The sequence below is a fragment of the Mandrillus leucophaeus genome, unplaced genomic scaffold (assembly GCF_000951045.1).
Source record: "Mandrillus leucophaeus isolate KB7577 unplaced genomic scaffold, Mleu.le_1.0 Scaffold841, whole genome shotgun sequence".
NCBI classification, from domain to species: domain Eukaryota; kingdom Metazoa; phylum Chordata; class Mammalia; order Primates; family Cercopithecidae; genus Mandrillus; species Mandrillus leucophaeus.
The window spans coordinates 1,436,763-1,461,655 of NW_012109153.1; the positions used below are offsets into that span (position 1 = coordinate 1,436,763).

Consider the following 24,893-nt stretch of genomic DNA (forward strand, 5'->3'; position numbering starts at 1 on the left):
TCCTGTATCTCCTCTCTTAGATAACAGTCACATCTAGACACCCACATAAAGAACCCAAAAGCTGGCCCATATTCCTCCCTTTTATCTAGTCAATCGCCAGTCCTGTCTCTTTTTCCTCTTTAGTATTTCTTGTTCTGTCCCTTATCATCCCCTGTCTGGACTTCTTGCAACGGTGTCCTAAATTACCATTCTTGCTTCCAGTAGCAAATTCTCCATCCTGTCTTTTCACAAGAATCTGGCCATATTTATTACCTGTTTAAAAGCCACTAATAAGTTCTGATTTGCTTTTGGGAAAAAGTCCAAACTCAGTAACACTGTATAGCCTTCCATGACCTGGACTTTGCGATCTTCACATCCTACAGTGCAGCAACCCTGTCCACCCTGGCTTGGCTCTAGCCATGACAACAACCTACACATTCACACTATGTGCCAGGACTACAGCAGGAATTGGCAACACAGATGAGCAAACAAAGGCAATCCCCAGGTCTTATGGGATATATAGTCTAGTGGAAGAGAAGGCCATAAACCTAAACACCTTACAATTACATGGAAAACTATAATTGAGGTAAAAGCTACGAAGAGTAGAATATAGACTCTGAGTGTCCGTAACAGGGATTTGACTTGGAATTAGTAAAGGGCTAACTTGGAGTTGACTTGGTGTAGAAAGTTAGTAAAGGCTTCCCTGAGAAGCCGTTTGGTGCTGAGAGTTGAAGGAAAAGCACCCTTTGTTCACTTGGCAAAGGGTAGGATGGGGATGTATATTAACAACATTTTATTTCTGTATTCTCTGTGTTCTGGCACCTGGGGTCTCACTGACTGGGAAGAGACTGCCCCTCCCAGGGCTAGCCAATTCTTTGAGAGAGCAAACGGCTTTCATATGCAAAGTAACCAATCCAGAACCATTACTCTAAACCACCTCCTCTATGTGGCTTCTACACTCCAGAAGGCAATAGTCCTCTGTCCCCATCATCCCAGGGCCAAGTACCAGACAACCAAAGCCAGCCCCTACTCTCTAGAACCCACGGAAACTTTCAAACTAGCCAATCATAAGCCTGCTAACCCTGCCTTGCCCACTTCCTTCCTGCAGATACCACTATAAAGGCTCTGATCCACTTTTCCCCCCTCACTCCTTCTACCTCCTCACCAACCCTGGGGCTTCCCTATGTGGTCCTGGAGGTGTGGTCTGTGCCCTCTTATTGGAGCAGAAACAAACCATGTTTTCAATGGGAGTTGTCTTCTGATCTGTTGGCCTCACCATAACTCAATAATAACAAAACCTACATTTTAAAGCAGGATGATGGTGGGATTTCAGGGAGATGCTCCAAGCCAAAGAAGCAGCATAAGCAAAATTCCTATGGGGGAGGATTTGTGTTTCCCTTGTTTCATCTGAATACCCTATGTAGCACATCTCCCTTCCTCTCCATGTCACCCTCAGTCACATTTCTCCATCTTATTTGTTTTAGAGTTTGTCACCACCTATAATTATCTCCAGCATTTATTTGCCTATTTGTTTATAATGTGTTTGTCTCCTCCCCTGATCCCCCAGTAAGTTCTGTGGGAGGAAGGAGCTGCTGGTTTGTTCACCACTGTATCCTCAGAGCCTAGAACAACGCCAGGTACATTCAAGCTGCACTTGCTGAATGAAGAAACCAGATCATCTTTTCAACTTCCCTGGATCAGGTCAAACTGACCACCTCCTCCTGTGTGCTTCTACTCTGCCCTGTGCAAACATATCTAGCACATCACTTGTCACTGCAAGCACCCTTTGACTGCAGATCTATCTCTCTCTACCAAATCTAAGCTTCTTGGAAGCAAAGATTGTGTTTCACACCTTGTGTGTCCCTGGTATCCAGTAGGGAGCAGATGCTCAATACATGTATGTTTAATGAAAGAATGCCCATGAGCTTTTTCTGTTTGCTTATAATTAGGCAAAAACAGAATAGCCCATGTCTTTCCAATATGTCTATCCAATTCTGAACCTTGTCCAAATCAGGCCATTTTTCATACCTCACAGGCCTTCCTGATTGTCCCCTTCTCTTTCTGGCCTTCTGACACATACACATAAAGGTAAAGCCAGTGATCATTCTGTTTTCTGTGTGGGAAAATCGGTAATAATGACTAGAGTTGAAAGTGTTACTGAACAAGTACAACATAATCATTCTTCTGTGACAAAAAAATCAATCCACCCCAAATTTCTTTTTCAGTCCAACAGAGAATTATTTCCTCTATCAATTGGCTACTTAGATCAAAAGATTTTAATATCTTTTCAAATGATACTTTTTCCTAATTACGAGATTGTTTCAGTTCTCCTGCATTCTGTGACTTAAAAATGTGAGTACCCAGGTAGCGGCAGTGGTTTTGAATGGAAATTACAGCTCAGCAACAAGAAACTCTCTTGAGTAAAAGAAAATCTTTCTCTTTTTTTTTCTAAAAAGGTTTCATTTCTGTCACACTGCTTCTCACTTGAAATTTAGTTTCTATTCAGAATTATGGTGCATACATTGTTGTTCTTTGGGGAATATTTTTAAACAGTATTTATTTTCCTTTGGTTTAGGGCTATTTGGCTTGTCTTTTTCCTTCTATTTGTTTCTCATAGTGTGAATGACAAGTTAAATAACAGAAGAAGAGCCATAAAATGTGTCCCCAATATCACACTAGCTATGGAATAAACACTAGTTTTTCAAGTTCAATAATTTTTAAACTTTATATATTCCCCAAACTCAGTCTTTCTGTGTGGCCTTTTCCCCTAATTGGTTCCTTCAATGGTTATTCCCGAGATTAACTACCAAATATGGTAGGGGTAAAAATATGGGAAAGGCAAATATTGTTTTATTTTGGTTTATATTCAAGTGTAATTACATTTGCAAGGCAATTATCAACCAGTTAGGACATGAGTGGGAGGAAGGAGGGCAGTCTGAGGACAGTGTTGACCCTGTGGCCTTGCAGCCCACCCTTCCCAAACCAGTGAAGGCAGCAAGAGAACAACTAGTCTTGGCCTCACTGATGTCCCCTGGCAGGTCTCATCTACAGCAGAGTGGCCATCACCTTTGTGGTGTCTCTCAATATCTCAATTAGGAAGGTACTACTAATAAATGACCAAAGTTCATACAAGAAGTACTTTGTTTATAATTTAGAGTAGATTTAAGCCTATCTCTGAAATAATGCCACCCAGACTCACTTGTATTCTCCTATACCTTCTTGAATGAGAGAAAACCATTAGCCTTATACCTAGAGTCGGCGTATTTACCACACACAACCCACAGCCTAGCTTAGGGATGTCATGCTCAAGAGCTGTGTCTTGTGTGCCAATGATGATACAAGCTGAGACTCAATCATCTGAATTTCTGAAACGTAGTCTTAGTTTTGGCTACCGCCGTGGCTCCCTGGCTCGTCAATAACCCCTTGCCCATCCACACTGCAGTTTAATCATGCCTCTGGCACAGAAATTATACACATTATACATAATTATATGATATCTGTTTGTGGGGGAGATAATGGAGATAGTCTACAGTGGATGCAGTCATCTTAAAAATAGGTGTTCTGACATTCTTAGAACTAGATGAGGTACCCTTCAAAACAAAGCCTTAAAAACACCTATTTCTCTTATTGTCTCATCTAGTTCTGAGAATGCCACTGACTTGTGAAAGAAAAATAAGCATCAAGTACTGTCAGTATAGAAAACTATGAGTTGGGTTAAAGATAATAATAAACTCCTCTCAAGGTTAAAACAAGAGTAATGTCATTTTGATTTCCCAAGTTTTCCCCCTCTAAGATGTCCAAATTGAACAGGGTTACAGATTTTTCTGGGTAATAACACTCAACAGATGTGGCTATTTTAACAATGCTTTGTTTCATCAATGTAATTATAATCTTTCATTTCCAATTATTGATGCACTTCACTCAGACAAGTCTCCTTCGAAATGTCACCTAAATTATCCCATGTCGATACTTTACTACAGATAAAGATAGGCAGCAGACATAGTGGTTTCTATGCCCATGATGTAGTAGCATACATGAAGTTCTTACATACAATGTTGATTTTATATCACAATTTGAAAATTCCTCTAAATGAAAGGCCATCCTTGGCTATGTAAGTCAAGAAATTCTCTTTTTAAAACCACTCCCAAATCTATTCCAAATAGCCTCAGAAACCACTCTACATAAAAATCACTATGGTTTGATTTTTAACAATGTTAACTCAAAGTGAAATTTAAAAATTTTATCAGCTGCTTTTAAGGACAAAGTAGCAAGTAGGATATAGTATGTATAAGGCTCTTTATCACTGAATGAATTCTAATGTCTCCCACTTCAAGTCTCCTATCACATACACAATAAGCTTGCCACTAAGCTATTCATGCATGTAGCTTATCTTCAAACTATTAAAAATGTACCTAGTAAACTAGTAAAAAGTAGGTTTTGCATCACATGCTTTTTGTATTCTGCACAATGCCAATCATAATGTCTTTCTCACAGATTGCAACAGAGAAGTATTTGTTGGATCAAGAATGAAAAAAAGCAAACAGTTGTGAGGCACATCTATGACTTTACATGGAAAGAGGAAATAATAGCTTGGTTATAGATATAACTTAACAGTTGGGCAAAATAAACAGCTCTCCCACAATTAACTGAGAAAAGTGTTAAGTACTTGATCTGAGCTTCAGAAATTCCCTTGTGATGCTAACTAGGTGTCGGGTTTTTCATACAACTGGGCAATATAATGGAATGCCCACTTGTAGTACCAGATACATGAGGCCTGACTTCCACAATGAATCTTGCTTGGGTCTCCTTGTTTTCTATATGTTAGATTTTTCTGCCTTTCCCCAGAATGTTGAAAAAGAAGCCTACTTCTCTTGGTTTTTAGTGATGATCAGGAAAAGATAAATGTGCAAACTGCCAAAAAAAAAAACCCAGATATAATCAAATGAATTCTCATTAATTTTCCTTTAGACCATAAGCAGAACTTTGAGACTCTTTTGTCACAAATGATTATTATTTGTGAAGGATTTGAAGACATCGTTTGCTTCAGTAGACTTTAAAAACCTTGTGAGAAAGGGGAAGTTCTGTAATATAAATGCCCTTCCCCTCTATGGGACAATCCAGATCAGATTCCATCTCCAGGGAAAGGCAGGCCACTCCAACTTGGAGGACTTTCCCTCCTCTGACTTTTAATTACACTTGCTACTTGTATCATTTGTTTGACTCTTCTCTCCCCAGCCGTGCATAAAGGTGCAGATAGTATCTTTAGTTCTTTAGATCTTCCTCTCTGTCTTCAGAAAGTGGCTACCTAGCAAGTTTTGATTGATATACAGTGGGTAGGCAAGAAAAAATACTACATCTTTAAAATCGCAACTTGTATTGCTTCTAGTTCTTAGTTTATGGTAAACACATAGATTTTTCTGCTCCTCTAAAAATATTTAAAAATTTTACAATGTAAATAATTTATTAAAATTAATGCATATATTTAATATTTAAATAAATAAAGGTACGTGCCTAGAAATGTTAGCTGCACTGGAGATAAATATGGCAACCTAAAAATATGGGAAAAAGCTATTGCCTGAACTTTTCAGAACTGTGTGCTACTTTTAGCATATGTATGCACCATGAAGTGTGTTGCCATCTTACTCTTCATGATTTAGAAATATTATAAGTACACCTAATTGTGCATATTTACTTAGGTTCCTAATTTCACAGTTTCCCTGTCTCCTCCACTGGGTGATAAGCTGTGGGAACAAGGCCCTGGTGGCGTCTTTAGTTTAGAGTTGTAGGAAAAACACATGATTTGGAGCTGACCCACCTGGATGGCTTCAGTCAGTGGTTAATCTTTTCAAGTCTAATTTTCTCATCTAAAAATTGGGAAAAGTGACACTGCATTCCAGATCTGTGATAAGGATTCTCAAAAGTGCAGGTAAAGTACCTTCTACATAGTAGATGCTCAACATACAGTAGTTATCATTATTCCCTTTTACAAATGCTGTTTACAGTAATCAAACTATAGTTTTGCATAGTCCATACTCACTGAGTGGGTAAAGGGAAGAAAACACTGAATGTCTAATATGGACATTGTTTTTCTGAGTGTCAGCAAAAACCATGGCTGCCACATAAAATCATTCACTTCTTTTGTACTTAAAAAATACTTCACCAGAGATAAGTAGGGAGAATAGATAGAGACATTATACTGGACCATAAGCAAGTATGTATTACTATAATATACTCTGGTTCCCCGGCTCTATATTACTCATAGCAGAAAAGGCACATGGAGAAATCTACGAATGGGGGAGCCGCATTTCTTTATGACCTTATTTGAAAGATAAACTCCTTGGGGAAATACAATTTATTCAGATTATCAAGACCCTGCTGTGCAAATCTACAGTCTAGGAGCACACTATGGAGATCAAAAAATATTTACTTTATTCTGTTGGGTATAAAAGCTTTTAATGAATGCATAATTAAGACAAAAAAGTGTACATGGCTTAGAAATTCCACTGCTGAGCCAAGCCATTAATATCCAAGGCACCATACCCAGTTGTGATTCCACCTGTTTCCTATTTTGATTACAACCTAGTTGTAAATCAAGGTATTATGTGACTACCTAACCTAGTGCTGCAGGAAAGGCTGGTACTCCAGGAGTAGGGAAAGCAACATAAAGGGGGCTGGTGTAGATGTGCGGTGAAGGTGTGGCCTTTGGTACAGGTTGAAACAAACCAATAAATAAACAAAATCCAAACCTTTTAATAGCCTTGGGATCAGCTATATATGAAAAAAGTTATCATGTTTATTGGGCGTGTGAAGGGCTCTATGAATTTTCTCAACACTGTCATAGAGCTGATAGGATAAAGTCTAACTGTCTAATTGTTATAGAAGAAAAAATGAGCAATTCATTGACAATGCAGGCCAGATAACTTGTAATATGATAAAATAATCAAACTCAGATATTTTTATATGTATAAACATATAGAGAGATATAGGTATATTTTGTATATAAATATGTAAAAATGTATGGACAACTGTATGTAATGATCTATTCATATATTGATATGAATATATACACGATACAATTTGATTAAATGAAAACAAAGTATTAGCAGCAGTTCAAAAGTACAAGGAAAACTCCAGCATGCTCTAATTTTTGGAGTCTTGCAAGACCTATTTAAATGTATTTGTGCTGTATAACAGAGGAATTCTACAATTAGGTTACTAGTACATTTTCATAATCAATTGTTTGCATAATACCCAAGGCTCATGAATAATTTTATATTGTTCCTTGGGAAATTCTCTAGTAAGCTGGAAATCTAGTAGGGAGGAAGTGAAACATAGCCATCAACAATAACTAATAATTCTGGCCACAGTCACTATGTGCTGCAAAATGCTGTTTCAAAGTTCACTAAACCTGACTCATAACATAAGGAGATTGCCAATGAATATGGAATATATACGGGAAGTTAATATATATATATTTTTCTTTTAATTGAGAATAGTTTATCTGAGCAACTAGGGTTTTAAACCTAAAATTTCAATATACTTTTTGAACCAGGATAGGCAAAATCAGTTTAAAAATATTTAAAAGAATAGTATAGAAGTCATTATGATATGTTTCCCTACTTGCTCTAGTACACAAAGTCAGATTGCTGAAAATTTAGCCCAGTACTGCACACTTTAAATCAACCCTCAGTATGTCAATCATAACTTAATAAAGTAGTTTTTTTTTTTTTAAATCCCTCACTTACCTACAGACTGTCTTAATCATTATCATGAATAAGAGTGAGACCTGGAAGGTTTTTTGTTTGTTTGTTTCAGATTTGCATTATTTTCACTTTTTATCTTTTGGATGCTATGAAGCATACACAGCATCAATATCTTTATGTTACTAGGAGCAATTCAAATTTATCTAAATGTGACAAATACACTTTCAAAATCTGAATATCGGTGATTTAACAGTCAGGTACTTGATAAAAAGCAGTGTGGCAAGAGAATCTAGAGTGGGAGTTCTCACACTGTGCTCCCTGGTTCAGACATCAGCATCCCTCAAAACTTGTTAGAATACAGGTTCTCAGGCCCCTCCCAGACCTCCTGAATCAGGAACTCTGGAGTGGGGCCCAAGTAGTCTGTTTTAGCCAGATGGCTAAATCATACAGATGGCTAAATCATACAGATGATTCCTTGCATAGTCAAGTTTAGGAATCGTTACTCTGGAGTATGCATTTCAGTGAAGACAGGAATGACTCTGTCCTGCATAAATATACTCTTGCAGCAAACAAATTGTGTGACCCAAGCCCTTCAACTGTACCTCTGAAGCAGGCAAACATTATACTGAATGTGTGGGACTGAGGCCAGGGTATCTGGAGCCAAGTCCATGACACAGACAAGCAGCCACTTCCTAGGGCTTGTAGCATGATAAAGGTTGCAGCAGGATAAAGGTTGGTAGCCTGTTCTAAAAGATACTTGTGGATAGACAGTGAGAAAGGGGTGGAGGAAAAGTCTCCACCCCTTTACACCCCTTTCCTTCCTCCGGAAGGAAAGCCAGAGGACAGGAAGACAGATGGAGGGAAGTGAGACACATGGATAGCATTCTCCCAGTAAGGAATAATTCAGATTTCTTTTTAAATTTTAAATAAATGCACAGCTTTTATGTCCCCTAGTCAGGAAGCATAGGATATCATGCAACTTCATAATCAAAGTTTCTATCACCGGGAGCTCTTATGGTACATGCAGAGGAATTCAATCAGACAATATGTGTTTCTAAGTACCTACCATGCACTAGAACTAGAGATGAAAGACTTTTCCAATTGTTTCTTGGATTCTGTATGCCAGGATGGAAAAAGATGTTTTAATTATAGAAAGGGCAGGGGAAACAATAAAACAAAATTTTCTGTCTACAAAGTGTCAATACCATGTATTTTGTTGCTTTTGTCAAAGCATTATTTTATTATTTATTAAAGTACAATTTCAGTATGATGTTTTCAAATTTCAGAGGCAGAGAGAAAGTGACGGCTCATTTAATTATTTGTGACTTCTGAAAAACAATGTATGCATTTCAGCAAAATCAAAGAGAAGTGGCTAAGAGGAAGAATATCTTTTACAGAATGGTGATTATTCCCCAAAATTTCAGAAACAGATTTGTCCAATAGGTTGTCAATTTGAAGTAGGCAGCAAAGTTGCTGACATTTGCAGAAATGAGGGAAGACAGGGGTGAGGGGTTGGGTAGGAGGATAACTGTGGAATTAATAGAGGAATTCACAAGTGAAGTACCACATCATATCAGCTCTGGTTTATAGAGCACTCACTGATGTAGGACAGTGTGTTTGTGAGACACTTTGCATGCATTGTCTCATTGAATCCTTCAACATCCCTAAAAGGTAGACTGTATATAGGATACCATATCTGTGTTTCACAGATGAGGAGTTGGAGGACAAAGAGGTTAAGTAACTTGTCCGATGTCACACAACTTTGGGACATAAACCTATGTCTTGGGGGGACAGATAAGTAAATTAACACTAACAATATGGTGTGATCCGTCTCCCAGAAGATTGCCCATAATTAAAGAAGAGCAGGAAAATATAATTCCAACTGGGTGGATTGATCAAGCAACTCTGGAAGAGGAGACAATGTAAGTCAAGTACTTGAAAGTTAAATAGGAATTCAGAAGGTAACAAAGTGAGGGAAAAATAATCCACAGAAAAGGAGGCTTCGTATGAAGAGGTTTAGGTACAGGAAAATGCACAAAGTTCATAATGACTGTGGAACAGGCATTGCACATGGGTAGTAAATTGTTTTTTTTTTTTAAAAAAAAAGCTAAAGAGATAGCATGTTTCATAATAAAGACAGGCCCTGTGTTCCAAATTAAAAGGAGTGAACCTCATCCTGAAGACTATGTGAACCACATTCATCATAATGAATAATTTTAAGCAAGAATGTGACATGATCAGGTTGTGATTTTTAAAAAAAATCAATCAAACAGAATTTTTCATGGATTAAAAAAACTTTTCAAAATCTATCAAACAGAATTTTGGAGGAGGTACTGGAATGGGGCAAGAGGGAAAGCAGATTCATCAGTTAGCAAGAAGTTTCTCTAGTCCAGAAAATAAGTAATGTGGATCTGAATGAAGACAGTAGTAGTGGAAAGAGAGACAATGAGAGAGATTTGACAAGTTAAGGGGGTGGGGCTGAAAGGTCTCTGTGTCAGCGTATGTGGGGCTCAAGGAGATGGGTGATTCTAGGATGACTCCTGGTTTTCTGGCTTGGGTTCACACTCAGAAAGGTCACGTGCCTGAGAAATACCCAAGCGAAAGTGTAGACTAGGCAGCTGGCTTGGAGCTAAGACAAGCTGTCCATAGGGTACAGTCAGAATAGGGTACATTATAGGGACAAGAAAGAGAAAGGACATGGTTCTGCAATTAAAAGATAGAAAGCTAGCTTGGATTTTAGGGAAAGAAATTAGTTTGTGGACCAGACAAATAACTTAGATTGTACAGTATTGATTAGCATTAGACTATAGGCAGGGACCCCAGTGAGTTATTGCAGGGCAGTCGAGGAAAAATAGTCCCGACCCTAATGATGTCAATGATAATGAGGAGAAAGAGAAGGTAGCATATTTGAGAATGACTTAAACGGCTAAACCAACACTATTTAGTGGAATACCTGAGGACTGGGCAGTGTAAGATTATGCCAAGGCTTGAGTGACTAAAAAGATGATGGTCCCTTAACAAAGACAAGGAGGAGGAAGAGAAGTAGGTGTGTGAGACTGGACAAAGGTGGATTTGGGCGGCATGTGGGATACCAAGTGAAATGCTGGCTGAACATACAGGGCCGGAACTCAGGAGAGAGGGCTGGAGTGAGTAACCCTCCACAGATACATGAAAGAGAGTGATAGTGAGCAGAAGGGAACGGTGCCCATGCAGAGCTCCCATGCTTTGAGGGACAGTCAAGGAGCTAATGGAAGAACACTTGTAAAGGTACTGAAAATGAGTAGGAGGAGAATAGGAGACAGCCCCGAGAAAGAGAGGCGCAGGAAAGAATGCAGCTCCCAATGTCTAAATGCTGTAGAGGAGTCACTTTAGGATACCACAAAGGCCTGCCGCATCAGACAACAAGGAGGTTTTGGTGACCTTTGTTGGAAGAACTTTTGAGGAGTAATGAAGGCAGAAGACTGAGTTCAATGGGCCTGAAGAATGAACAGGAGGTAAGGAATGCCGACACTGGGTACGGTTGGGGAGTGAGGTCAAGGAGCAGCTGCGGTAATGAGAGATGAAGAAGAGTGTCTCCCGTCTTATTGATCCTATTTATAAACTGAAAGAAAAGTGCCAGTAAAGTAGGAGAAATCAAAACCACAGGAAACACAGGGAGTAACTGATGGAATAAGGAGCAGAAAGGTAGTTTAGCTTCAGGGAAGAGGAGAGACATTTCCCCATGACTAGAAATATTTACAGATGGGTGGGTGGGAGAATAAATATCTCAAATGAAACACAGATCTTCTTTTACACAACCCCCACCAATTTCCAAGTATTAATAATGGAATTCAGTGAAATTGAGGTTTGTTTGTTTTGATTATTGATTCTGAACTCTAGCATAAATAAAATACTGGAAACACTTTATTTTTAAAAAGAAAAATGCATACTGAAAGTGATTTTAAAATCATCCAGCTGACAACAGTTAGCTTAGGTTTGAAATGACTAATATTATTAGTGAATTCTTGCAAGAGATATTCTTTCAGGAGAATCTTTCTCCTCTTTAAAAACCTCACAAACAAAGAAGATACAGTCAATCCTACATTATCCGCATAACAGATTAAAATGCTGAAATGACTTGCCTGGCCTGCCAGTGTGCCTCTGGGCTGTCGCTTCCTGACATCCTTTAGTGTGGGCTTAGGGAATAAAAGCCAACATAATAGCATATGAAAAAAATTAATGGGGACCCTAAAATGGCTACTGCAGATCTTATGATGCATTTCAGAGCCAAATAGGAATGTTATTTGGCAAATATGATATTCTGCATTACCCATGCCAGACAGCAAATACTCTTGATTAGAACAAATAATTACTAGTTGGCTATGATTTAATAGGTCTGATACATTTCCACCCTTTTTGATCATTTTTGCTGATTAAAAATAATCCAAAAGATTAAACCACTTGTAATATGCTTTCCAAACTCTGTACTTTAACTTTCTCCAAACACAAAGGTCTCAGCTCTAGTGAACTATAGAACAGCACTCAGTGCATTTGATTATGAGTATATTAAATATATATGTTGGTAAAATCATTTGTCTTCTCTAATGTGGGAAAAAATGGTTCAGTGTTACAGAAAAATGAACATGAGTTATAACTTCTCCTCAATCTTGAGGATAAGTTATTGTCTTCAGAACACTCATTATATATTATGTATTTAGGTGATACTCTTAATTTAATAATTAAAATTATAATAATACATTGTTTTGAAGAGATAACCTCCTATAAGTCATTGTAGTATTACTTGGTTAAAAATGATAATCTATTATAATACTGTAAAATATGTAAGCTCCTCAGTGTCAAATTTAATCCCCAAAGAAAGATTTTTAACAAAAAAATGTATTCAGTGGGCAAAACTAATGAAAGACTGGTAGTATATTTTTCCTACTATAACATGAATTTTGATATTTAAAAAGCAGAGAAAAATTACTGAATGGAGGCACCTTTCAATCCCTCAGTACATAATGAACTTCCACAATGTGAAGGCAGGGAGGGGATAAGGCATAAAATCAGTATAAGGTGTGATCCCTCTGCTCGAAAGCCCCACAGTGTAACTGGAGGTGGTGAGACATTTTCCAAACCACATTAAACCATGTGCAGAATGATGCAAAAACAGCACTCAGATACCTTCAGCCCTGGTGTAGGTATTTCAAGAATCTAGTGCTTCTCAGAATGAAAGTGGAAAAATAGTTTCTTATTGAAATCGCCATTGGTACAAAAAAAAAAAAGGAAGAAAATCACCCAGAATTCTCCTTAACTCCTCCGTGAGAGAATAGCATTTTTTAAACCTTTGTACCTTAACTGAAGAACTACTTCTCACCATAGTCCACTTAGTGTAAAATTTAATGAAGACAAGGGATGCTGAGTAAACATCAGCCACAGAGAAGGAGATTTAGGGCAGGACCCTTTCTCCCTCCTGTTCCCCTTATGTTCCTCCTTGGCTTCTGACTGAAGAATAGTAAGAATTTGGGCTTTGCTTTAGTAGATGATCCACATGTACACACTGTAAACAGAACAACGCCTTCAATCTGGGGAAATGATCTTTCATGCTGTAAAAACAGAAAACAAAACAAATACAACAGACCCCCTTCTCTGTTTCCCTTACAATGATAAAGTGCTCTACCTATAGCCCTTGTGTCCCAGCCTCTCACATCCCAGCAGCACGCCTCCTCTTGCAGGTCACGTCTTTCACATAAAAGTGCTAAACTAATGCCGCTTAATGACAAATTAATGTCCATGAATAAAAAATACACCTCTAATAGCATAGAATAATTTGCCATTACAATATCATCATTGGACATGCCCCTGGTTTAATACGATGTATTTAATTCATAACCTAATGAGTGATATATAAAAAGAGGGAGATGAACCCTGCAATTACATTTATGTGAGTCTGTCACCTTATTTGTAAAACCTTAGAGTCATTTACATTCAAATTAGAACAAATGAGTGATTTCACAAAGTGTGCTGATAAATGACCACAGCAGCCCAAGACAAAACTGTATTTCCTGTGAACACATTAACAGTTTCCTATTATTTGTTAAAAATTACAATGCATATTGCCCAGTGTGGTGTGAATAATGACTTTTTTACTGATTAGGTCAGAAGACTAATATGTAGCAAAATAAATAATTTTTCTTTTCTTTTTTTTTCTGATTTTTGCTTTAAATTAACTACTGAATTCTGGTGGATTCACACTGCCACCTGCTGTCTAGCAATAGATATTAGCCCTATATTCCTATCAAAAAGGGAGTTGCGTATTCAGTACTTTGGTGGTTTTATTTGAAAAATCTATGTGATGGTTCTGTTTATCAATACATTTAAATTGCATATTATTAAAAAGACAATGATACTTGGTGAACATAAAGAATGATTGTTAATAAGACAATAGAATGTACTTGGGAAAGGTGATACAAAATGTATACTTTTTTTTTTTTTTTTTTGGAAAGTTAATGACAAAAAAAGAGACATCTTCATCAAAGCTTCTGATGCATCACTTGCAGGGGATGTAACACAAAATTCAGTTGCCAATATTCCTGATCTTATGGCATTGTGTATCAGCAGAGGCGATGGTGTGTGTGTGTGTGTTTGTGTGTGTGTGTGTGTCTGTATGAAGCTTTCCCCACTCCTACCCCTTGGTACAATCTAAAGGGGACTGAGAGGCTCTGCCTGCCACTGAGGATCTCTACCAATGAATCTTCTCCCCTAATGGCAAGTCCCAACATGAAAACTCTGCCTTAGGGCCCAGAACAAAACAGGCTAGGAAAGGCACTGTGGCTGGAGAAGAGGCCAGGGAGGAACAGGCCGGGCCTTGAAGATGAGGCTAAAGACTTTTGTGGGAGAAATAATGTACTTGAATGATGATCAGGGTAGCTAATGAAAGTTTTCAAACCAGATCAACATCCTAGTTCTGAATTTAAGTTTCTCCATCTGTAAAAAGAAAACAACCCACCAGTGTTAAGGGGTGACTTAACAGTGGAAATGGGAGTCCCTGCAAAACACTCAGCATGGATAGGCCCTCAATATATGTGGTTCCCTTTCTTGGGAAAAGATAGTGATGTTCTGGGGACCATGAGTTACCACAGATTGAGGCTAGAAACAAGCAGACTGCTCAGGAGGCTACTATAACCTATAGACTAGATTAGTGGGAGCCTAAAGAAAGGCAAGACACTCCACCTCCCCATCAATTGGCATCAAGTTCATTGCCCAGCTTTCCTTTTTCCCACACACATGCTTTGAGAACCTCTGAGAAGGCTAATTAGGCAGCTAATTCAATAGCTGTCTGCACTGACACAGAGGAGCACTGCTCCTGCAATTTGGGGTTCCTTCTCTCAGCAGCCTGCCAGAGGAAATTCAAGAGAAAGCAGCCCACACAGTGCCAGGTATTCCTTTCCTTTTCAGGAGGGCAGCAGCACCATTTACATGTTCAGAGGAACTGCAGGATGACGGTGAGGCTCAGGGAGCGTCCACCGGTTCCCCTTGGAGATACTTTGAAATGAGCACTGGAGGGCAATGGTATATTTGAGCTGGACTGCCCTTCACTCCTCTGGCAGAGAAGTCAAAGAAAGAATGGCAGTTTGAGAACAACAAAACAACACCAGACATCTGAGTGAAGAGAGTGGTTTCAAAAACTCCTAGTTGACAAAGTATCACGCAAAGATGGAGAATATATCAGCATTGATTGAAGGGGCACAATTCCTGGGTACATTTTAAGCACTGGGAATTTTTCACATTAAGAAAATATTATTTTTATATACTCAATGAAATAGTCCCACATTAAATTAAAAATCAGTTGAACAATATTACCAAAAAATTACAAACAGATATAGCTATGAGACTATATCAAAATATAAAAGTAGATTGAATTGACCCAGTCTGTGATTTTTATAATCCTAAGAGAGAAGCAGGGTATATATTTTTAAAAGGCTGAAATAAGGAAGGTTTCTACATCGACATGATTTTGGTACTCATGTAGTCAAAGTTTCCTTCTACAAGTTTGACATCTTGCAATAATCACAGGTAAAAAGTAGAAGTAAAGTTACATGACAAAATGAAAACATTTGTGAAAAGACAGTGAAAATTTCAACCACTATTGAAGAAGCCTGAATAATAACTGTCCACAAGCATGCAGGCATGCTACACTTTTACCTCAGCGCAATAATGAAATGCAGAAGTTAAATTCCAAAGTATACGAGTCACTTAGTATCTCAACAAATCACCTATCTGATGGGAAAGGGGGAAACACCCATGAACCTTTAATGTTCATCTGGAATTCTCACTTACAGAAAATTATAGACTTAGGTATACCCACACACCCCTGCATATACACAGCATTTATAATGTGTATCATGATAACTAATGCTATAACCAAACTGTGTCAACATGCATCACTGATTACTGTCTGCCATGGGGAAAGTGAATCAGGTGATGATGCGTAAAGCCCAAGTTGCAATATTTGATGTAGAAATGTCAAATAAAAGTAATTTCAATTTCACAAGTCAAACACACACTTTTGAAGTCTTATAACCTTTCTACATGATTCCCATTTGCTACAGGCAGAAAGGGATTAAAAATAGCTTTCCCATACCACCTAACAATATTGAGAGGAAAAGAAAGGAAAATAAGGTAAAAAAAAAAAATCATTAACCATTTACTGTTAGATTAAATGTGCTGAAATAATCATAAGAATTCCATATACTGTATTTGAATTTTCCTCAGGTGAACATGGCTGACCTTCCTCACACTGTCTCCCTGGGAAGTGCTGGTTCCTATCTTCCAGGGTTCTTGGGAAGATTAAATAAGATGCTAGACGAGAGACAGCTTTGTAAACTACTTAAGAGGTAATGGAAGTCAATGATAAAAGTATATATTTAAAATGAGAGAAAATGATTTAAAAGGAAAATAAAGTAATTGGGCAGGAAAACAAAACTTTTCTGCTCACTCATATCATGTCATATGCACAAAGATAGTGGCATTAAATTGTGTGATGAATTTATTATTTCTTCAAATTATTTTTTTAATGCTATAATAAATGCAAGTGAAGGTGATACCAGTGGGGGAAATGGGAGGATCCTAAAATTGGAAATTAGTTAGTTACACTCTATAAAGTCCAAGAGACTCATAGCCATACTGTTTGCCTAAGATGCCCCATAGACTCCTATCTAACAAGGAGTTTTCATCCAACCAAGAAATGGTCTTCGGAATCAGAAAGTCCTACCAGCCATATTGCCTCAGGCAAGTTGGATACATTTTAAGTCTCTGATTTTTTAAATCTATAAAAACGGGCAAAGTTATTGTGAGGACTGTCTGGGCAACAACTGTGAACACACAGTCAGTGCGTGGTGTTGGGGAGGTTTCCCTCCCTCGTTCTCATGGGGCCTTTCCTGACCAGCAAATCAGGGCAGGAATACAAACATCACTCATCCCTTCTCTAGCATTTACTGCCTGGGAAGTTCACATGGTAATTAATTACACAGGACTTTGTGATTTACTAGATACTGTTCCTGAAATATTCAATGACTATTAGACTTTTCTTACATTTGTGATTATTTCCATAACCAGACAATATTGCTTCGGACTAGGACTCCTTTCAGCGTCACCTCCCCGGGCCCCTGCAGGGAACCCTGTGCATGGTCACTGAGTTAATCGGCTGCTCAGGGGTCGTGGAGACCTAAGGTGGGCAGGACAGTGGAGGAAAACTCCTGCTTCCGTCCGTGATTGGACGCAAGAGCAGCAGCCGCCCTCCTAGGAGCTTCTCAGCTTATGTCCTGGAGAAACTCTGCTACCACAGCCCACACCCCACCCCCACTTTACCTGTCATTCAGCTCCAGTTGGTGGGGGCCAGCTTATGACTGCGGGGAAAGGAATACGAAGGGTGTATGAGCAGGATGCAAGCTCACATACCTGGATGAGATAGTGGGAGCATAAATTGAGAAGCTCCAACAGCTGTAGGTGACTGCCCGCTGCTAGCACATCCTGGATCACACCTGGCTCCAGCAAAATCTGTTTTGTTTTTTTAACAAAAAGAAAACTATCAGTTACACTTAAAAATATAATGCGCTTAATATGTAGATATACCATAGTATATTTAAATTTCTGCTTTACATATTCTATTTCAATTAATATTGTTTCTTTTTATGGAAGTCAGTTCTTCTCTTCCTGTTCTCATTAATGAGCTGTGGCCCTTACTCTAACAGCCGATTTTCTCTTTACCACATGTGCTGATATCATTTCTGTGTGTGAAGCTCTGCAGTTAACCACTTATTTTTTTGTAGGAGGGTATAAACATTTTCAAAGAACAACATAACCCTCAAAATTCAGTCTGTGATGTAATCTTATAAAATACAAAAGAACTGAGTTTTAGTTTTTCAAAGTTTATTTCAGAATTTTGCTCTTTAGTAGACCACAGAAACAGGTATGTTAGGGAAAGGGGCATATGTTTCTCCTTGCCATATGAGACCAGAGGTGGATATTACTCCATTTTACTACTTTTTTTTTTTTTTTTTGAGATGGAGTTTCACTCTTGTCGCCCAGGCTGGAGTGCAATGGCACAGTCCTGGCTCACTGCAACCTCCGCCTCTCAGGTTCAAGCGATACTCCTGCCTCAGCCTCCCAAGTAGCTGGGATTACAGGCATGTGCCACCACGCCCAGCTAATTTTGTATTTTTAGTAGAGACAGGGTTTCACCATGTTGGCCAGGCTGGTCTCGAACTCCAACCTCAAGTGATCCGCCTGTCTTGGCCTCCCAAAGTGCTGGGATTACAGGCATGAGCCACCGCGCCCGACCTCCATTTTACTTCTAAGTCCTACAACAGTAAGCTTCATCCGCAAACTTCCATTTTCCTCTTTCTCAGTCTCAGATTCTCTTATCCTTTCTATTTAAAATAAAGGATGTTCAACTAGTATTTTCAGAATACAAAGACATCACATAGAGGTAATGCCTCCTAAGTATCCTGGTGATACCAATTCTTCATTTTGTTAAGTCCAGTTATCTACCTCCTGCTGCCAGCTGTTGAGCAGCTGATCAGGGCTGGAAAAAAGGCACACGACCATGTTGACAAAATTCACATGAATCACTGCCAGGTGCAAGGAGGCCTTTAGTGATGCCCCAGCCCTCCATTCTAACCCATTTCCCCAGCCCAGTGGCTCCTGAAGTCTGGTCTTTGGACCAGCAGCATTGGCATCACCTAGGAACTTACTAAACTGCAAACTCTTGGGCGCCTCCCAGATGTACTGAATCAGTACGTTTCAGGGTGAGGCAACTAGTGTTTTAACAAGTGTCCTGAGTGACTCTGATGCACAGGGAGGCACTAGTCAATTCACCCCTCCACTCTACTACTTCGCCACACTCCTTTCTCAAGCCTCCAACTCCTCCTCTGCCACCGGATTTTCACTTCATGATCCTTGAAAACCTCTTACCACCAAATCTACCAACCCATCTACCTACATCTGTATCAGTACCTTTTGCTCTCCCCAACAGTCCACTTGTGTGCTTGATCCCAACCCCTTCTGCCTGCAACTATCCCCTCTTGTTCCTGCATCACTATAGGTTCTCTTTCTACTGGATGGTAGGTTTGAAAACCTCAGGGTCATTCTTGACTCTTCTTTTCCTTAGGCCTTATATCCAATTCATCAGTCAGACCTGTTGGTTCTGTCTTCAAAATAGTTTCAGAATCTGATCACTGCTCATAACTCCATCATCACTGCTTTAGTCCAGTCAACTCCTCTTCTTAAACTTAACTGTAATCACCTCCTAGCTAGTTGCCCTGCTTTCTCCTCTTTCTCCTTTGTCCACTCACACTATCTATTTTAGTAATATCAACCAAACTGGTTCTTTAAAAACACAAATGAAATCATGTCACTCTTTTTATTCAGAACTTTCTGAAGACTTTCCATTTCAATGAAAATAAAATCCAAAAAGTCTTCACTATAACCTAAAAAGTTCTTGAATATGCTGAGCACCTTGGTGTTTACAACTAGTTGTTTGTTCTGCCTGGGCCACTCCCTCATATCCTTCAGATATTGTCTTACCTGAGATGCCTTCCCTGACCATCCTATGTAGAACAGTAACCCACCCCTGAACAGCAATCATTCCCTAGCTCCTAACTTTGTTTTATTCTTCACCATAGTGCTTACCACTTCATATTATATATCTTTTTGCCTATTTGCTTATTTTCCTCTGCTCACTATAAGTTTCAGGAGAGCAGGGACTTAATCTATTTTGTATCCCCAGCACTCAGAACAATGTCCAGCACACATAGCTGTTGCTCAATATTCATGAAGTTATTTTGATGTAATAACTGATCTCTACACATATTTTTAATTCAGAATCAATTTTAACTAATTTTATAAGAAAGAAAAAAGGACTCTATATTTCTAAGCTAGCAAAGAAGTGAAAAAGTCAAGCACATGTGGCAAAAATACCAACCCTCATCTTATTCTGAAAAGTCTTTATAGCTCCTTTTCCATCTAGTCAGAAAGAGAAACCCGAATTTCTCCAACTCCTCAAGGAAGGAGGCTTTGACTGACATTCAGGAAATTACTGTAGCTCCCATCAGAGGAGCAAGGATGTCATATAGTCTTGCAGAAGAGGCAAGGCCTAAGGAGGAGAATGGGGAATAGATGGATTAGAAAGGTTGGTTTTAGCCTTTAAATCCTGTCAGTTGTGCTCATTTCACACAACTGGTATTTGTGATAACCTCCAAGGCTCACTAATAGCAAACACAAAGACAGAGATCACAGAGAGACAAGATGAATATTCCATAGCATGTGTTACACATCCAGCAGGCGGACTTCCAGAAGCCTGCACATGAAAAAGCCATATGGCGATTGTTTTTGTCTTTTTAAATTTTTTTTGTTTTGTAGTTTTTTCCTTCCTTTCATTATAACATAAGTTTTCTAAAATATGCTTTAGCAGAGAAAATCTCTAAGTGCTCTTAAAGGGGTGGAGAAAGAAACCCTACCAGGACAGCTGTTCTCACTTACGGAAACAGAACCAGTGTTTGCAAACCTCACTGTACCAGAGACTTTTAATTCAGCTTTGTTGCTCTTTGGTGACTGACCGTTCAAATATATTTTTCCAGGAAATTTGTGTTTGGCCAGCAATAAAATCAAAGGTCCAATCTCCTCATGATTTACAGTGTGGTGAATTTATCTGTCACCTGCCTCAAAGGACTGGCCAAAAGAACAACCCCTGCAGAAAAAAGGGATCTCAAACACACAGGTTTATGGAGAACAATTAAGACAGCTGCATTTAACTTCTGTCAAGCATTATATTTAGGTATTTCTGAAACATACCCATCAACATGCAGTCTGACACTCAAACCAGGATGAACAGGAAGAAGGGTCACTCAAGGACCACCTGCAGGAAGGAAGAGATGTTCCCCAAGATCTGAAAGCACACAGAGTGGGAACAGGAGCTAATGTGAGTGGCCTGACACATCCAGTCACTCATCAGTCTGGAGGAGCATATCGCAGCTAGAGGCATAAACAGTGGACAAGACACAATGTCTTAATAACAAGAGATCAAGAAAATGCTAGATGCATAAAGCCAAGTGCTCCAGAATCCAGTGGCGGGGGAGTGGGGTGGGAAGGGGGACTGGGGGAAAAGGAAACCCTAAAAGAAGCCAAACTAGGCTAGGCATTGCCTCTACCCCCTAGTGATGCTCACTTGCTTGGGTGGAGCTCACCCGTAGAGCTGGGGCCTCTCCAGATTTGCAAACAGGTTTTGATGCAACCAGGAGCAAACTTAGGTGGGGGTATGAATGTTTCTTGTTCACAGGACTATCTGTATAGAGGATTCTTTCCCCGCCTGACCTGCAGGTGGCAGAACACAATGGGCTTTCACAAATGAGGGATGCTGAACAGTGCTAGCAGGGAGGTCATCTCTAGCCTCACCTCACCAAGTAATGAGATGTGATCAGGAACCGACCCAGGAATCCCTCCTGCAACTTGTAGCAGTCAAGGTCATATGAATAAGAAGGCCACAGCTGATTCCCATTCCAAATGCTGAAACTCTACACTCTACACTCATTTTGGCAGGCATAAGAACTGACCAGTGGCTGTATTTAGGGTGACACAGAACGATGTGGCAAAGTAATAGTGTAAAACCCACAAGTGCAGGAGAAGGGGATGGGTACCTGGTAGGAGAAATTATGTCAGAATTCAGTCATGGGGTGGCCCAATCACCCTGCTGGTAGGAGGCACGCTTGAATACTCTGTGCCAACATGTCCTCTGCTCACCAATCCAAGCAAGGTTGGTAGCAGACAGGTGAATTTGCATGATCTCCAATGAAGGGTCTCTAAACTGCAATAAGACTGGGATTCTTGGTCTCCAGGAAGAATATGGTGCCAGAATCTGGTGAAAGAGGAGGGAAATGGGACCTGAAGTGAGATTCTGTGCAGGGCATGATGATGTGGGCTACCTCAGTCAGTGCCCACACCTCACATGAGGGTTCTGGGAGGGTGGAACTGGGACTGAGCAGTGGGAACAGGGACACCCCACAGTCCCCACGGCATCCGTGCCCCTCCTTCTTCAGCTCATCCTCCTGGATCATCAGGTGTCTATTCTCTCAATTCTGTCTTCTTTTTCTCTTTATTTTCCCCCTCCCTTTTACCTTGCCTCTTGGATTGGTCACTGGTAGTGACTGTCTTTAACAGCCATAGTAAGTCTCATTGTGACCTTTTTTTTTTTCCTGCCTGTGAACAAGTGAGTTGGCATCTTCAGAAAATTTTGTATTTTCAGATCTTCAAAGCTATCTTCTTCATTTCTTGCATAAGGAGATTTTTAAATTACTTGCTTCTTGGTTTACGTGTAGAGTAGACTGAAGGATTTGAGCATGTTAAAGTCAGACAACTAAGGTCTTTAGTAAACACACATACGATGTGTGAAAATGAACAACATGCTTTTGCAAGCAAAACAAGCGCTTGCACAACTGCAAATTAAAGTAGTCTAATACCATTTATGAGAATAAATGAATGCATTTTCTCCCTTCTTCATATTTTGTTTCTTGGGGATTTTTTTTTTCTATACCGTATTACAGAATGGCAAATTATCAGAATCTTGACCTTATAATCATCAAATTAACTGGATACAACAGCATAAATAGCTTTTAAATGATCATATATTCAATATACATAAAAAATTTTGCATAAAGTTCTTTATGACAGAATTCTCACAGATGGAACATGAAACACAAGATCTATCTAGCTATGAGAAATTGCCACCAATCTCTTTTAGTTTCAAAACCACTGCACTAAGGACTTTGTATCCACAAGGTGGCACCCATTTAAAGGAAAAGAATTTTCTAAATTGAATCATGCACTGCACATCTATATCTGACACCTGAAGTTTATTTTTAAGAAAGAAAAACATAGTTCAAGTAAGGATAATAGAACACATGAATTCCAATTTCTAAATGTTGTGATCATATTGGGAAATGTTCATAAATATGTCTGTTGAAGTGTTCCATTTGAGGAATACTGGCTAGAATTCAGTAGTTCTCTATAAATCAGAGAATTCAAACTTTTGAGGCTTGTATTTGGAAACCGTCACCATGTAGCCCCAACCTGTTGTTAAAAACTTTTCTCCAATTCATGACCTTCTGGTTCCTTTGCTAAAGCCAGTAATCCACTAGTCTCTACACTCAGGCAATACCTTTTTCTCCATCGTCAATGTCCTCCTCATTTCTTTAATTTCCATATGTCAAAATCCTACTCATTTCAAGATTAATTCTAAATCCACTCCTTATACAAAGCTTGGCAAGATCTCTCCCCACCCGTACCTCATCCTGGGTCTCTACAGATGTCTGGGGAACTAAGCCTATGTGTTCCAGGTCACACTGTCTGCTTTCAAATCCTGGCTCCTACCTTTGCTGATAGAATTAACTTGGGAGAACAGCTCAAATCCAGGTGCCTCAGTGTTCTTATTTGTACAGTGAAAGTAATGACGTCTACCTCAAAAACTGTTTTAAAGGACCAAGAAAATGCTTGCGTATCATTACAGTTGTGTTGCCTATATGTAACAAAACAGCTTAAACAAATATGAGGGTTACTTTTCCAATAACATTTGGATTAGGCAGCTTAGAGTGGAAACCAGCTTCCTTGTATTTTCCTGCTTGGCAAATCCTAGGCTGTGGTTTCATGGTCTCAAATTGGCTGCCATACCTCCAGGCATTACATCTACATTCAAAGCAGAAGGAAAGGAGAGGGCAAAGAACAAAAAACATTTGCCAGCTGAGTCTGGCATTGTTTATCAGAAAAACAATAGATTTCCTACAAACACTGTTGCAGAGACTTCCACTTACATCTCATTGGCTGGGTGGCTATACATAACTGTAAAAGAGCCTGGGAAATTAAATTTTTATGGCTAGATGGACAATTGTCCCAAATCAAAGTAGATTTCTTCATAAAGAAAAAAGAAGACTCCACCTCTGGGGACAGGGCATAGCTAAACAAAAAGCAGCAGAAACCTCTGCAGAGGTAAATGTCCCTGTCTGACAGCTTTGAAGAGAGCAGGGGATCTCCCAGGAAGGAGCTTGAGATCTGAGAATGGACAGACTGCCTGCTCAAGTGGGTCCCTGACCCCTGAGTAGCCTAACTGGGTGACATCCCCCACTAGGTGCAGACCAACACCTCACACCTCACACGGCTGGGTACACTCCTGAGACGAAGCTTCCAGAGCAAGAATCAGACAGCAACACTCGCTGTTCAGCAATATTCTATCTTCTGCAGCCTCTGCTGCTGATACCCAGGCAAATAGGATCCAGAGTGGACCTCAAGCAAACTCCAACAGACCTGCACCTGAGGGTCCTGACTGTTAGAAGGAAAACCAACAAATAGAAAGGACACCCACACCAAAACCCCATCAGTACGTCACCATCATCAAAGACCAAAGGCAGATAAAACCACAAAGATGGGGAAAAAGCAGTGCAGAAAAGCTGGAAGTTCAAAAAATCAGAGCGCATCTCCCCCTCCAAAGGAACGCAGCTCATCGCCAGCAATGGAACAAAGCTGGACAGAGAATGACTTTGAAGAGTTGAGAGAAGAGGCTTCAGTCAATCAAATTTCTCAGAGCTAAAAAAGGAACTATGTAACTAGCACAAAGAAACTAAAAACCTTGAAAAAAGATTTGACAAATGGCTAACTAGAATAACCAATGTAGAGAAGTCTTTAAAA

At 39.4% G+C, this 24,893-nt stretch overlaps 1 protein-coding gene across 5 annotated transcripts in view; it reads right to left on the reverse strand.

Moving 5' to 3' along the window:
- The window catches only part of KLHL32 (kelch-like family member 32), a 226,282-nt gene that overhangs the window by 73,805 nt on the left and 127,584 nt on the right, over nucleotides 1-24,893 (reverse strand). For 3 of the 5 annotated variants that reach the window (XM_011968387.1, XM_011968385.1, XM_011968386.1), the window contains one exon: nucleotides 17,622-17,720. The exons of 1 other annotated variant lie outside the window; for it this stretch is intronic. In XM_011968387.1, coding sequence (XP_011823777.1) covers nucleotides 17,622-17,720 — 99 coding nt within the window. Of the gene's footprint in view, nucleotides 1-17,621; nucleotides 17,721-20,145; nucleotides 20,317-24,893 lie in introns of all 5 variants that reach the window. One more of the 5 variants, XM_011968389.1, reaches the window with a different exon arrangement.